The sequence below is a fragment of the Ostrea edulis genome, chromosome 1, assembly GCF_947568905.1.
Source record: "Ostrea edulis chromosome 1, xbOstEdul1.1, whole genome shotgun sequence".
NCBI classification, from domain to species: Eukaryota; Metazoa; Mollusca; class Bivalvia; order Ostreida; family Ostreidae; genus Ostrea; species Ostrea edulis.
This window is the reverse complement of record NC_079164.1, coordinates 47,874,726-47,889,481: the sequence shown is the minus strand read 5'-3', so window position 1 is coordinate 47,889,481 and position 14,756 is coordinate 47,874,726. Positions and strand designations below refer to the sequence as shown.

The 14,756-nt window shown below is 36.3% G+C and overlaps 1 protein-coding gene across 1 annotated transcript; it reads left to right on the top strand.

Moving 5' to 3' along the window:
- Positions 1 to 482: 482 nt before the first annotated feature.
- On the top strand, positions 483 to 5,043 carry LOC125652146 (zinc finger protein 691-like). Its single transcript, XM_048881136.2, has 3 exons — positions 483 to 648; positions 1,852 to 2,825; positions 2,916 to 5,043. Exons 1-3 carry the CDS (start codon positions 576 to 578, stop codon positions 3,225 to 3,227), a joined length of 1,359 nt encoding a protein of 452 aa, XP_048737093.2. The 5' UTR covers positions 483 to 575; the 3' UTR covers positions 3,228 to 5,043.
- Positions 5,044 to 14,756: the final 9,713 nt, after the last annotated feature.

The window sequence follows — 14,756 nt, the reverse complement described above, 5'->3', positions numbered from 1 at the left end:
ACGCCTCATTCACCGACTGCTACAATGTCACTCTCCGAGATTTATCAAACAATTTTATATAGTAAAGCAAGAGCTTTTTCCAGGCATGTGGAAATAAAAACTTCAAGTTGTGAAGTCTGAGAATGAACAACTGAATAGCAAAGAAAACTTGTGCATGGAGGAGGAGGTCATGAAACCTTGAATGGCGCAATAAAAAGACACATATGTAACATTGTTATAAGACCCAGAAAATTTAAAGCTCGATTGTTATGCCAAGATAAATTTTAAATATCAGATTAAGTAATGTAATGATCATGTTTATAATCCCTGAAAGACGCTACATCTTTATTGACCATGCAAACGAAATAAACTATGTATATTATGTCGTCTAAATTCAAACGCATATAGACTTATCCTCATACGCAAGTAGTATTTGGACAGTAGTGGGAGTAGTTTTGCCTTTGACACTTGTTGCGCGTGCTTCTTGGCAGAGCTGCCAGAGAGGGCTTGCCTGCCATAAGATCGACAGCAAGCGCACGTGCTGCACGTAAACATTCACCACCGGTACTCATTTTCATGTCACCTGGAAATTTACCATGCCAAAATCCTTTTTATTGACAAATCGGAGGTTTCTAATTGAAAAGAAGAAAACCAAAGAATTATCTGCAGGTAATTATTGTTTGATGCATTTTTGTCTTATTAATAAACAATTTTTCACGGAAATTTCCAAGATAACTAGAGAAGTGTGCGATATTGCAAAGTTTTATTATATCATTTTTTTTTTAATATACTGTTTCCTTTATAACTTTGTAATCAAAAAGTCATCCATTAACTAGGAGTGATTTGTTGTCCTCATCGTCTATGTTCAGTTTACCACCACCAAAATATTGAACGGCAGAACTTGCCATTTATAGTGACTTCTAAGTTAAAATGTCCCGTTTCATCCTGCAATACCACATTGTTTAATGCTAGAAAATTTACTTTTGCTATTTTCAAAAATGTTCTCTTTCTTGTTACGAATCAAGAGCACTTTTATTCACCCTCGATTTCCCCTGGTGACAGAAACAAAAACGATTCTCTTCTATGCGTACCCTTAGGTAAGGTTTCGTTTAGAAGATGAAAATTGTTCTCATCTGTAAGTAATATAAAGTTTTCATTTATTAGGATACTTTTCTTTTGCAACATTCTTCGGTAATTCATACATTGGGAAAGGGAAATAAACTGTCATATTTCAAAACTTCTTAACCCCTTCAAATTCTATGGTATAGAATATTGCAAAGTCGTGTCCGCTCAGCGGGGTGTGCAGACGGTGCCGTACGAATTTACGAAGCCTCCTTCTGATTTGACGATAATTACCCCCGAGTCTGCAACAGTAGCTGTGTAAACAAGGGGCTGGTGTTTTCCTATGTGTCGTAATTTTCATGCTGACCCCTAGTGAGACTCCGGGGGCTCGCCAGGTCATGAATCACCTGCAGGATCATCACCGCTGATGATGCGGTTATGGCATCGCTCGCCAAGTGATTCATCTGTATGTGTGCAGCTGACAAATGCCTTCTGACACTGCTGCATCGCATGCACACTCATCACCGCGCACCTGGTGTGTTTATTTATCGAATAAATAGAACTATAATAATGACACCGTTCCTGACACCTCTGCCAACAAGATTCCCTTCAGACATTACAGTAACCATGCGCTCTCATATTGGGCATCTTCCAGAAATATATTAATTTACTTTAAATTCTATTCATATGAATGTATCATTTATATACAATGTTCAACATTGGCTCCACGGGGTTTTGTAATAAAAGTCTGTATCTGCCTTAATTACTAGATCTAAATAAAATTGACAATACATGAAATTAATCTTTCAGAGAACAACGGCAAGAATGAAAAGACAACGAATGGCGGTTTTCAAAACAAAGCTGGACAGCTACAAAGAAGATGGGATTGCAACCCCGCACATCCCACCCTGCAACAATGTCCGGAGTTTGTAGACTATCGTCAGATATTTTACATCGAACAAGACAATACACAACTCCCGAACAGAGACAATGCGAACGAAACCGACACCGACAATGACGACTCACCAAAAGATTTGTCAACAAAAAGAAGGACGCCACCACTCACCGACGCAGGCCTCGTAAGACTCGACAAGAGTACCACCGTCTCCCACCAAATTTCGAACATGCACACTTCACCTTTCATTATGGGACAACGGTCATCGTACTCTTGCTTTCATTTTCCTGACGACAATGGTGGCCCCCAAGACTATTCCACTGAAGCAGTACCCGAATTAAAGCGCGCAACACAGACCCCGTCCTTGCCGCCAGAGCATAGGACGGAAGTAGAACTGTCGCCATATAATAGGTATTCGGACTTCAGTGCAGAACTACGACCCGAATTTTCTCCAATCAATCGTTGCCATGCTGAATGTTCCGACCATTTTTCGCTTTTGTACGAACTGATAAGAAACACCAATGGTCTGTTAGAGCACAGGGAACCAATGGACGCACCGATGAATGCAAAACGGGTACTAAATTTCGACAAACCAACATACTCGCCTGTCATAGAACCTATATCGCCAAGACCAACATCTGAAAACGACCATGACGATTTTAACAACTACCCATGTGAAGAATGTGGAAAGCGCTACAGCACCTCAAGTAACCTAGCTCGCCATAGACAAACACACAGATCTGCAAGCGACAAGAAAGCCCGAAAATGTCCACACTGCGAAAAGGTCTATGTGTCAATGCCAGCCTTCAGCATGCATGTTCGGACACACAGCCAGGGGTGCGAATGTCCATATTGTGGCAAGAGATTCAGCCGACCTTGGTTACTACAGGTAAGACAGATTATAACAAGATTTTCTGAACAGCAATTATTTCAGTTTTTTATCGAGAAAAATAAACTAAAATTGAAAAATATTTTGTAGGGTCACATAAGAACACACACTGGTGAAAAACCCTTTGATTGCCCAAAATGTGGAAAGTGTTTCGCCGACAAGTCGAACCTCAGAGCGCATGTGCAGACTCACTCTACAGAAAAACCGTATGTCTGTGGAAGGTGTGGCAAGGCGTTTGCTCTGAAGAGCTACCTCTATAAGCACGAAGAATCCTCATGTATGCGCGGTCAACGAAACCGCACAAAAGTTGAGAGGTCATCAGGAGTGCGTGCGCATAAAAACCGAAGTAGACAACTCTCAGTTGAAGACTTATCACCAAGTACACCAGAAAGCATAGTGTAATAGACAATGGCATGGTAAATTTTCCAATCATCTCGACCAAGTTCATCGTGTATTATTACTCTAATTTTTCAACACTTTTTCACAACACATCTTTCATGCATTACGCATTTAAAATAAACTAGACTGGACCATTCCAAAATAAGTGTCACACACCATTGCAGCCTAGTGGTATTTTACATAATCTATCAAATCAGATCTTTTATTTACAGACAAGCAGCATTCCGTGGCAACAAAAAAGTATTGCCAGATTTCCGTTGTCAGTTCGCACATTCATTTTCATCATCTAAATATAACGGGAGAGGAATTTCGGTAACTACTCCATTAACGGTATTTTTCTCATTTATCTACACGATAAACGGAAAATAACAATGGAAATGATAACCGGTTTATGAAGTGAAATTTATCGTATGATGTGTTAAAAACAAGACAGGGAATATGATGATTAAAAGATCACTAAGTTAGCGTAGTCAAAGAACCGCACTGATATCTCGACTATTAATACTTTTATTAGAAGACGGAAAAAAAAACATACAATAAAATGGAAAAACTATCTTCAATTGAAGATGAATCCCTGTATTTATTTCATAATATCGCCAGATTCGTCATTGGTCTTCCAACATGGACATCGCGGATATCTTGCCGAACACGTCATTAATCGTATGTCATGTCACGTGATTTTCATCAAGTTGTTCTTCATGAAATCTCATTTTGGTTGTCCGTCCGAAATTGACGATAAAGCTATCTCTCACTGTCTGTTGGAGGGGATGATCTTCACAGACCCAATTAAACACCAATGGAAACAGCTCGAGAATTGTGGATAATGAATACGAAACACAAAGGCTAAATATCTCATTTTGACCTAACATTCATAGCAAACTCTTGTAAAGATTTGCCCAAATGAATCAGTTTCTTAAGATTCACGTGGAAATGGGGGGAAGGATGGAAACTTGTATTATAATCAAGTTGTGTACAAGTCCAAAAAAATCATAACTGAAAAGTGCTTTAAAAGATTGTGATTGTTTTTTGGTTTTTGTGGATTTTTTTTCCATGTGTCTGTACACTGTATATACGAATATTTGTTTGAGAGCGTGTGATTTTTAGTCTTAAGTGCTTTTTTACACGAGTTGAATTATGTGTGATAATTTATTTTTAATTTATTCATTCTGGAGTGTTGTGCGTGTTCATTTCTATTTAACATATGTACTTTATTATTTTCCCATGGATATACAGCAATGTACATTAAACATTACTACATGTTTTAAATTCAGTTTCTAAGAACATAAACTTTCATTACGGTTGTTATATTTACGTTATACTAAGCATCTAATAAGCTCTAGTTAAGTGGGTTTTTTTTTCTGTGTTCATACAGTATGTGTAAAAACGACCAATGGTGTTTAGTTAACCTAGAAATTTTGAGTCTTTGCAAAAGTTGTATTCAATATTGATTTTTAGATTTATTTTCTATTTTTATATTATTGTATTTATGATGTATTTTGTATGGCGCGCTTGGCTTTTGCCGGCTTGACGACAACTTTTATAGAAGGCACTCGTATACCGTGTTATATAAAAGAAAACGGCGTTTTAAAAAAATCTAATTGCTTATAAAGTTCTTAATATATGCAATATTTACGGTTATCTAATAATTTATTTAAATTATTTATTTATTGTACGCTAAACTCTTTAATGGCATTCACAAAATACCTTGTATTTTCTCGTATAGCAGTAAGGTACTGCAAAAGAAAAAAATCAGAAGTATATAAAAAAAAAATGTGTGTTGTCCCGAACTTTGCTATGAGAATAAAATCTGGTACGTTTGGATGGATTTCTTTGTTTACGTGAGATACTATCGTAACATGTGGGCCTAAGATCTGCTGCATGTCGACGTGTGAAGTGATGCTGAGTATAGTAATTGTGGTCGAAAACCCAGATAAACAAATGATTAATTGTGACACTAAGCGGCCTCGATGTTTGGAGCACGGCAATGGATACTACCCCGTTGGTGTCATTTATACTACCAAACGGCTGCAGGCAAGGAATCTTTTCTGACAATAAATGATTGAAAAATATTCCATGTGTTCGTGTTGAACATGGAAGCTCGTGACCCGAGCGGGGAACAAGAAGAGATTCCCTATTTTGTTCAGGAGCGGGTTTTGTATCACAATTACAATCCAAGGACGTCTGTCCTGCTCAGTAGCAAACATAACACAGAGGTAGTGCAAATGCTGAGCATTGCATAATTCTAATTGCCAGGAATCTTTAAATGGTCGTGCTGTTTGCAGAACGTCAGTATAAACCTACCGACAACACATGTTCTCTTTTAAAGTAATTTTTACGACGATTTCGAATAATTAACTTATAACAACTGAAAAGCAGTCCACAAAATTTTCTTGACAGCACCGATTTCATTTGTGTGCCTGTTATTTACAATGCATGTAATCGAAAATGAACTTATACTATGATATTTCATTTTTATGAATGAAATAGTGCTTCCGTTGTATCATTCCCACGGTTGTGTAGATATATAATTTGTGTAGTAGGCACTTTTCCAAAACCATTTGCTCGAAGAACAGTGTAAAAAACAGCTGTCACGTCACGGCGCAACTTCCGCTGTTTATATTTTACATAAAAAACATAAATGAGGAAATCTCTATTGACGGAACGCATCTTCCAGGTTTTTCTTGAACCACTGGGCAAAAAAGTTCTTCATATTGTTTGTTTATAGTAGCGTGGGAACGATGGGTCGTATTATATACTGATGACGCCTGTTAGAGATCGGGATCGAGTACAAGCAGACATGCACAAAAGCGATCCTCAATGACTTCAAAAACCATCTCAGACAGCCAAAGCCGGGAGACACTTTTTACTCACGCTCTTTATGAGGAACACGTGTTCTTCCCGATTTTACTTGCATAATAGATTTTTGCAAACATTCTGTATGAAATTAAGACAAGGGTGATTTACTTGCATGTTTCCTCGCGTGCCGATGCCACACGAGTCAACATTGGCTCGTCTTGTAAGCATAAAAATCTATTCAATCTCAGAGGCCGGTGCTTACGTGGGCCTCTGGTCTTAATTAACAACGAAGAATTGACATGATTATGGGTGTCAGGCCTGTGTGTTGGCTTACCACAGCAAGAGTATACTTTTACACAAGGTCATCGATTCCAAATTTCCAGGTCACGCCGCTAACTAGCAGCCACTCGCATACCCGATACATTTGGAGAGCGTATTCATCACACACGCCTTGTGTAATTTTCTGGGAGGAGGAGAGCCTTTGATGAAGCATTAGATAATATAAATATGAGAGAGACCTAATGTTGATGAGGCACATTTGACAACCAGATGTGGTGCTATTCGTAACAAGTCCGCTTTACTTAACTAAAACACACTATCGCTTGATCTTGCATTGTCCTAACAGACATAAGCTAAGATGTACATGGTTATGATGTGAAAGTGTTGAGATTATAGAGCACAGAATTTCTAGAACAAGCGTACAATGTAACAGTGTAATTTAGAATTGCTAACGACTGAAAAACAGCATGTGTATTCCTGTACTAACAACTTCACAAAAATTAAGATTCTGTAAACTCATATCTGTACATTTGGGGTCCCACAGAACTTTCCGATATTTCTCCAAGAACTTCCCAACTGTTTCCTAATGGTATATGACCTAAATTTTTAAACTTTTAAGCGCGAGTTGATAAAATATCACGTAAGGAATATTGACTGCAGATGACAAGTTTTCATTTCCGTTATTACTGCACGTGCAGGATCGCGTAAGTGATAACCCTTTCCCTCAATGCCAAGTTAATGTGAGCTCTCAAGTGGGCTTCCGTGTTTTAGCGGCTTAAAATTAATTTTCTGAATTCTCATCCATGTACCTTAATGCAGTGACACTTCATTATCTCTATCGTATATATTTAATATATTCTCAAACACTCAGGCCGTGGTAGATGTAAAACCAACCAAACGATTGCGCTGTGCGACGTAATATTTCTCAACGCTCATCCATTTGTGTTGTGTAAATCTTTTCCATGATTTGTAATCGCCATTGTTTACACAGTCAAGCAATAGACTTCTCTAATTTGTATGGTTAACAATGGATCAATTCAACTCACAATTTTTCAAGACACTCAGGGGGGCATGTACAATTTTAATCCTTATAAATTACATATATACACCGTACCTATACAAAATTTTATACATGCATATATATTAAGGATTTCTATATTGGCATTGGTCTGAAATTGGCTCATCACAACACTGAATGATGCAATATGAGATGTAAACAAGATGTGTTTGTGAAACACAATGTCCCCGATAATGGCCAATGCCAAAGATGGTCAAGGTCACAAGGACAAGTATCTTGGTACCAGTAGAAATATCTTGTCACAAGAAATGCTCATGTGCGATATGAAAGCTCTAATATTTACCATTTAGAAGTTATGACCAATGTCAATTTTTTTTTTAAAGTAGGCCAAACTCCAAGGTTAAGGTCACGGAGTCAAACATTCTGGAAAGGTCTTGTCACAAGGAATAAGCATGTGATATATCAAAGCTCTAGCACTTGCTGTTCAAAAGTTATTAGCAAGATTAAAGTTTCAGACAGAATGACAGACAGGACAAAAACAATCTTCGACCTCGAGGGCATAAAAATGTCCCGAATACAGAGGGTACCAAGGGACGGTGCATGTGCCCTGACCCAGTCATATATAGTTTAAACTTTATTTATTTTACGTGTTTGCCCAACTATCTATTTTGTATTGCTTATAGGAGTTATGAGATTGATCACTGTTCGTTATCTTCACCTTTCATCTATGTCCCATCCATCGGGGTTTCCATTTCTGTGTTACATATCAAGCTGAAACATGCTATGTAGCTTCTTTGTAGGTCGCTCTATTTCATATTTGCAATTTTTGTCCACTTCTACCTCTTTTGCAAGAGTTTTGCTACTTTATTTGAAATTTGATGTTATATGGAGTGCACATAATTTGACCATCTAACTTCTCCCAAGTTTTAGAATGAAGACCATCTTATTTTACTATATTGTTTGTATGTGTATTGAAGATGTGCATGTGGCAAGGATTTTAATTTTCTCATATTTTTTTTAAGGAAATAGCTGGTTGTTAAACATAGTCAGTTTTGAGGAAATATTACAAAGTGGGTACATGGTTTGTCCATTTAATTTTTCGCACGCCTTTCAAGTCTTTGTAAACAAGATGAAGATGTGCATATTGCAAGTTTAATTCCCAACAAGTTTCTAATTTTGTTAGAAAAAAAAAATGGTTTTGATGTGTACAAATGTACATTGTATTTTATTTTATTTTTGGAAATGGAGGATGGGGCGTTACTGCAATTTTACACATTCTGCTCATTATTATCGAACAACTTGAAATGCTTCTCTGACTTGAATTTCGACTCAATATAATTCGTCTGTATAATAATTTCAAATTGATTCATGTACAAATATACAAAATATTCTTTCAATCTATCATGACAAAAATTTCCTCTCATTGAACTTTCCCTGTTTGGCCTTGTTTCTCTCTTATATACACATTAACATACTTTTCAGCATTTTATTAGTCCTGGAAGATTATATTTTTGAAACAGATGTCTTTCGAAAAGTGAAAATATAGATTTGTTTTCTTTTTGCGATCTCAGAACCGTAATTAAACCTCAATATATACAATAATAGGGGGATACCCAGAATTACAGTGTCAAAGTCCAAGGGCCATAACTCCAGTGAAAGTTAGTCAATCGGAGCGAAACTTTACAAGTACAAACCAAAAAATCAGCTCAAAATATGCAACCATAGCGTAAACTGTCTACAAAATAGCCCATGCCAAATAAACCAACAAACAAATAACGACAACAACAACAAAAGCTTATGTGATTTAAAGTTTAAAGGAAACCAGTGTCTATCTGTATGATTGTATCCGTCCATTTTCTACCCACCCGTACTGTTTTGTGTTTGGGCCACAATTTTTTTATGGTGATACATTAGAGATAAATACGACCATACAAGAGGCCCACAGGCCTTATCGGTCACCTGAATACTAGTGAAAAAGTATCACTTCCATGGGCTATGAAATACAGAAAAAAATCCTGTTCTGAAGCTAAATTCTAATGTTCAGCAATAGTATAAAACAAGATGTGTTCTTAAAACTTCACTGCCTTCAAAAGTCCATACACTGATGAATGGCTTTAAATAATAGGTGTATTAACATTAAAACATCAAAACATATGACTAATTTGGACTCATCCTAAAGACATAACCCTGGGTTTTGATTGAAATTCATCATTTTTTGTACATCCTTTTCTGCTATTCCTAAGTATGCTTTTAGATTTTATACAGTATCAGCAAACTTACACATAAATACTATATACTAAGTTTGGCTCCACCCTGGGGTCAGAACCCTTACTCTGGGGATCATTAAATTTACAATTTTGGTAAAAGACTTCCTGCTCTATCCATTTAGTTTCAATTTAGTATCAACAGCACTAAAGAAGATGTTATTTAAGTGTTTTACACATAAACACTATATACCAAATTTGGCCCCGCCCTGGGGTCAGAACCCCTACCCTGGGGATCATGAAATTTACAATTTTGGTAGAGGCCTTCCTGCTCTCCATCACCGTGCATTTAGTGTTTCTTACACATGTGCGGTTTTTGAGAAGAAGATTTTTGAAAATTGGTCAATTTTGAACAGTTTTTGTCCCGCCCCCTAAGGCCCCAGGGGTGCTGGAGACTTGAAATTGACGTCCCCCCTTGTCCCAAAGATACTTCATACCAAATTTGAAAAGAATTGGTAGTTATCAAGAAGAAGTTAAAAATGTTCAATTGTTATCGGACGACGACAGACGACAACCGATTGAAATTATTTTTTTTTTATAAGTCACCTGAGTTTACTCAGGTGACCTAACTACCCCGGTACCCTAAAACAAGACCAAGCTACTAGATGTTCAGACCGCAACTTTGTAATGAAGATTCATTAAAAGACGATGCCTAAAACAAAGGGTGTTTATAAACAAACGTCAGGTTCACAGGACTCCAAATTCCCCCCTCCCCGTACTAGTAATTTTGAATGTTTTATGCCTTAGATATTTTGCATATATTCTATACAAAATATATAATTTAAAAATATTTCAATAAAGTAAACAAATTCCACACAGAAACCGTTTTTTGGGGAGTTGATTTTATCGACTCCTCTATGCAATCACTTGACTGAAAGTGATGTGGACCTTATCACTTCTTTACAAACAGATGTAATGTTCAGCGCTAGCAGCAAATAGTTCGTGAAACGTTGAGGTATTACACGTTTAAATACGCGTTAACTCGCGTTATTCAATTAGTAAGCACACACAGTTATGAGACTACATCTTTCAAAATATAACAATGCATTGCTTAGATGTAAATTGAAAAAAAAAACAACCCCAAAATATCACTAGAAATAAAATATAATGTCAACAGCGATATTTAACACAATTTTATTCAAAAATTCCTACAGGAAGAGAGAATTGATAAAGGTCAAATCATCGGTCATAATACAATACAGGTCAAACACACTATAAAAAGTCGGTGTCTTTGAAGTTGCAGTTTCCGTGTATTCTATAGCAGTTGCATGGACCTTTCAAATCCAAAAATACATGTACCTATACATACGTGTGCACAATCGGAAAATCAATCGATCGGCGAAGATAGTATTGTTTACTGATTTGTGAATATTAGTATTAATAAATTAAGCGGACCGAAAATATTGTGCATCACCACATTCAATGTTAGAGTGGCTGCATTCATTGTTCACTTTAATGATAAAACCAAGAAATGTGTTTCCGAGCTCGACTGCAAGTTCATTTTATTTTATTGTGGAAACAACTAGCCATGCAGTTCAAACTGTTGTAAATTAAATAAAATATTGATAAGAAACAAATAATTTGTGTGTTTTCAAGAAAATTGTTATAAAAAGTTTGAAAATTGAACCACACACCATAAAATTTCAGTGGGTTTTTTTTTTAAACACATTTTCCTGTAACCGTGACCAAGTTCTTAAACAACACAACGCATGTTTCTAAACTTTTTCATTTTTTCAGCAAAATTAATTGTTTTCATGCCTAAAACTACTTAAAATGTGTTTTTAATGAAATATTTTGCGTAATTTTCGAGTTTGAAAGCGATGAAATTCAAATCTTGCGATATGCATATTTACTATCGCTATTTTACGCGTCATTGTGTGCAACGTCATATGCGCTCCCGGGTTTGAAAACATCTATTAGCCATTTTATAAACAGATGAGATTTAATCGACTTAAAAAAAAAGAAAGAAAACAATTACATGTATCACGTTAACGGCTTGTAAATAACGTCGCATTAAGGTGTTTTGTACCGTTTAAGGGTGTACTGGTTGTCGGTAGAAAGGATTTAGACTGAGTATTTTTCAATTTTTCGAAGGTAGGGTATGAGAAAAAAGACGTGGATAATTTTTTGTTGGAGCAAGAACTTTACCTTAAAAAACCCCAAACCCAGTCACCTTTGTCCATGTACTTTTTAAAAACCGCTTGGACAGAGACCCAGATAAACTGCGAGAAAGGAGATATATTGAAGCTATAAACACTGCTAGGCTTACTGTGACAGTATATACATTCTGTTCTGGTCTTCAAATTTAATACACATTCGGATCAACTGACCTTCACCTTGTAACAATATATACAATGTGACTTGTGCTCCCAGTTTCTACCAAGCATCAGCTGATGCATAGACAGAACACCCGTACCTCGTGTGTAGAAATCGGTAGTGAATAAAATGTCAGTTTAGTTTTCGTTTGCTAAATAGATAAGCCAAATTATTTTATAGCCTTTTTAGATCATAATGGTGAAATAACTTTCCATAATACCTCATTAATTAATATTTAATTAGAATTTAACAGCACTCATTGTGTAGAATTAATCACACTCACATTTTATATGCACTCTTTGTCGATTCGCGTAATTTTCATTATTTGTACACAAAGTTGAACCCATCAATTTTTCATTTTGTCAAATAAAAAAGAGGGAATTAAAAAATAATCGAGAGAAAGTAGTAGTTATGAAAAAGATATAGGCCTAGTCTATGACCTGAAAATTATACCATGGTTTCAACCAATAAGATCCTTTGTACATAATAAACCAAAATATACAATCCCAAGTAATCCCATATCTTTGGGTTAATTTCGCCCATTTTTTTGGACATATTGACATGGGGATAAATTTAATTAGGTACGTTTCTCCTACAATATTACGAGACATTGAAAATTCTCTTAGTCGATTCTTTGAGGTCCACTAATTCTAAATATTCACTATTTCTTTATCTTCCATACAACATAAAAATCCTTTAATGTTTTTCAACACTTTGAAAACTGGCGCCTTTTCTTACTATTATCGGTATTTTTTTAATTACGTTTTCTTACGGCTGGGGAATTTCTCATATTGGATTTTCCTGTACTAAAGCCGGTTGCGATAGCTCAGTAGCTCAGTGGTAGAGCTTTCGCTTCACAACCGGAAGGTCATGTGTTCGAGCCCCGCTCGTGCAATGGCCACGACAAACCTAAGACGTAAACATAGATAGTGATTGTTCCTTCGCCAAACGCTCGGTATTTAGAAGTGAGAATCACGGGTCTTTCGGATATGACTTTAACACGGAGGTCCCGTGTCGTGGCAGGCGTTGGTGCGTTAAAGAACCCTCACTGCTATAGCCCTGAGCGCTAAGCATGGGTCTAAATTTGTGGTACTTTACCTGCAAATGGTGACATCTCAATATGAGTGAACAATTCTCGACGGAACGTAAATCAAACAATCAATCAATCCTGTTCTAAAAGTACATGTAGTCGACTGCTCTAAGAGTATAGCAAGCACGACAACTTTCGTTGGTTTTGGTTGAAAACGAGGAGTCTGGAGTGTATAATCATTGCTCACCGAATAGCGATGCATAAAATCCATAGACTATTCATCGATCGCATCCGTTTTAAAGGTCATATCTGAGGGACCCATGACTTTGACTTTAAATGCCGGGCGTTTGGCCGTGAAATAGTGATTGACATACTTAAGCGTCTTAAGTTTGACGTGGTGCAGGGTTCTAGAATCAAACCAGTACTTCCGGTTGCAAAGCGAGCGCCCTAACCGCTTGAAGTTAAAAAATATTTCTGTGGACCATACTTTTATAATGGAAAGATTTTATACTAGGTACAAGTGTTGATTATAGACCTTGCAGTGTGTTATGTCCTTGGATTTATATAACTTAGTGTAAGAAACAGATCAACACGTTCGAAATGTGTTTCAGGCCACCACTTAATAATGAAGTCATATTTGGCACAAAGTTTGCTTTTGTTGTTATTCATTCCAACAATTTTCAATACACAGCACTGTTGAAATGTAAGATATTTAAAGTATTCTTATGTGTTTCAAATCAATGTCTTTCAATATCTTTTTTGTTTGCATTGTTTTATTATGCTAGTAATGATAATATATTGTGTATGTCATATCATAAGATCAGAAGGACCCCATTGGAAATAAGCCATATGGCTTTCATGGGTTATCCTTGGCATAGGCATATACATTAATTTACTCACTGTGCTCTTAAAGTCAAATACATTGTAGCTATTAAAATTTACCTTTTTATCTTATGTATTTAACAACAACTTTTGTTTTAACTATGTGTTCCTCTGTGATATGTGATATTGTCTTGTATTTATATTGTATATGTGCCTATTCCTAGATAAATAAACTAAACTAAAAATTAAATATTTGTCCTGACCATAATGCTGTAAAGGATAACATTTTAATTATATTTAGCAAGACGCAGGTGACTGTTAAGGCCCACAGACCTCTTGTCTAATAAAAATGGCACATGGTGATTCCTAATCGCTTTATAAAAAATCGAATCAGATGATATTATTTTGCATTATAAAGTGTACTGAACGGTCTGATGTGCCATTGCTGCAGTGTTATGTAGAGAGATGATCAAAGAGAGCGACATGGTGGGTGTTAATGGAAAATTTTCAACTCTCAAATGAGTAAATATTAAAGTTTGATAGAAGTGGTAAAACATGTCAGTCAATGTGAAGGTCGAATTAAAATTCTCGTGGGGATCCGGGTTAGAATAGGTCCGCAATACCCTCTGCTTGTCATAAGAGGTGACTGAATGGTGCCTATACGGAAGTGTGCAACTGCGTGCACCTCATTTAAGAGAGAGAGAGAGAGAGAGAGAGAGAGAGAGAGAGAGAGATCTTGATCTTTGTTGTTAAAATATCTGTGCCTAAAATAACTGCATTATAAAGTGCCGGTTTATTTTTTAATCAGCATCATAACGTCCATTCATTGAAATTTAAAGTCCTTTTTGAATTTCGAATCATTAACATCATGTCGAATATAACGTTAATGTACATCATATATGTACATGTAGTAAACCGATTAGGATATTCATTGTAATCAGTAACATTTACCATAAATACCAGTCGAAAACAACTAAATGATTTCGTAGAACGAATGTAAAACCAAT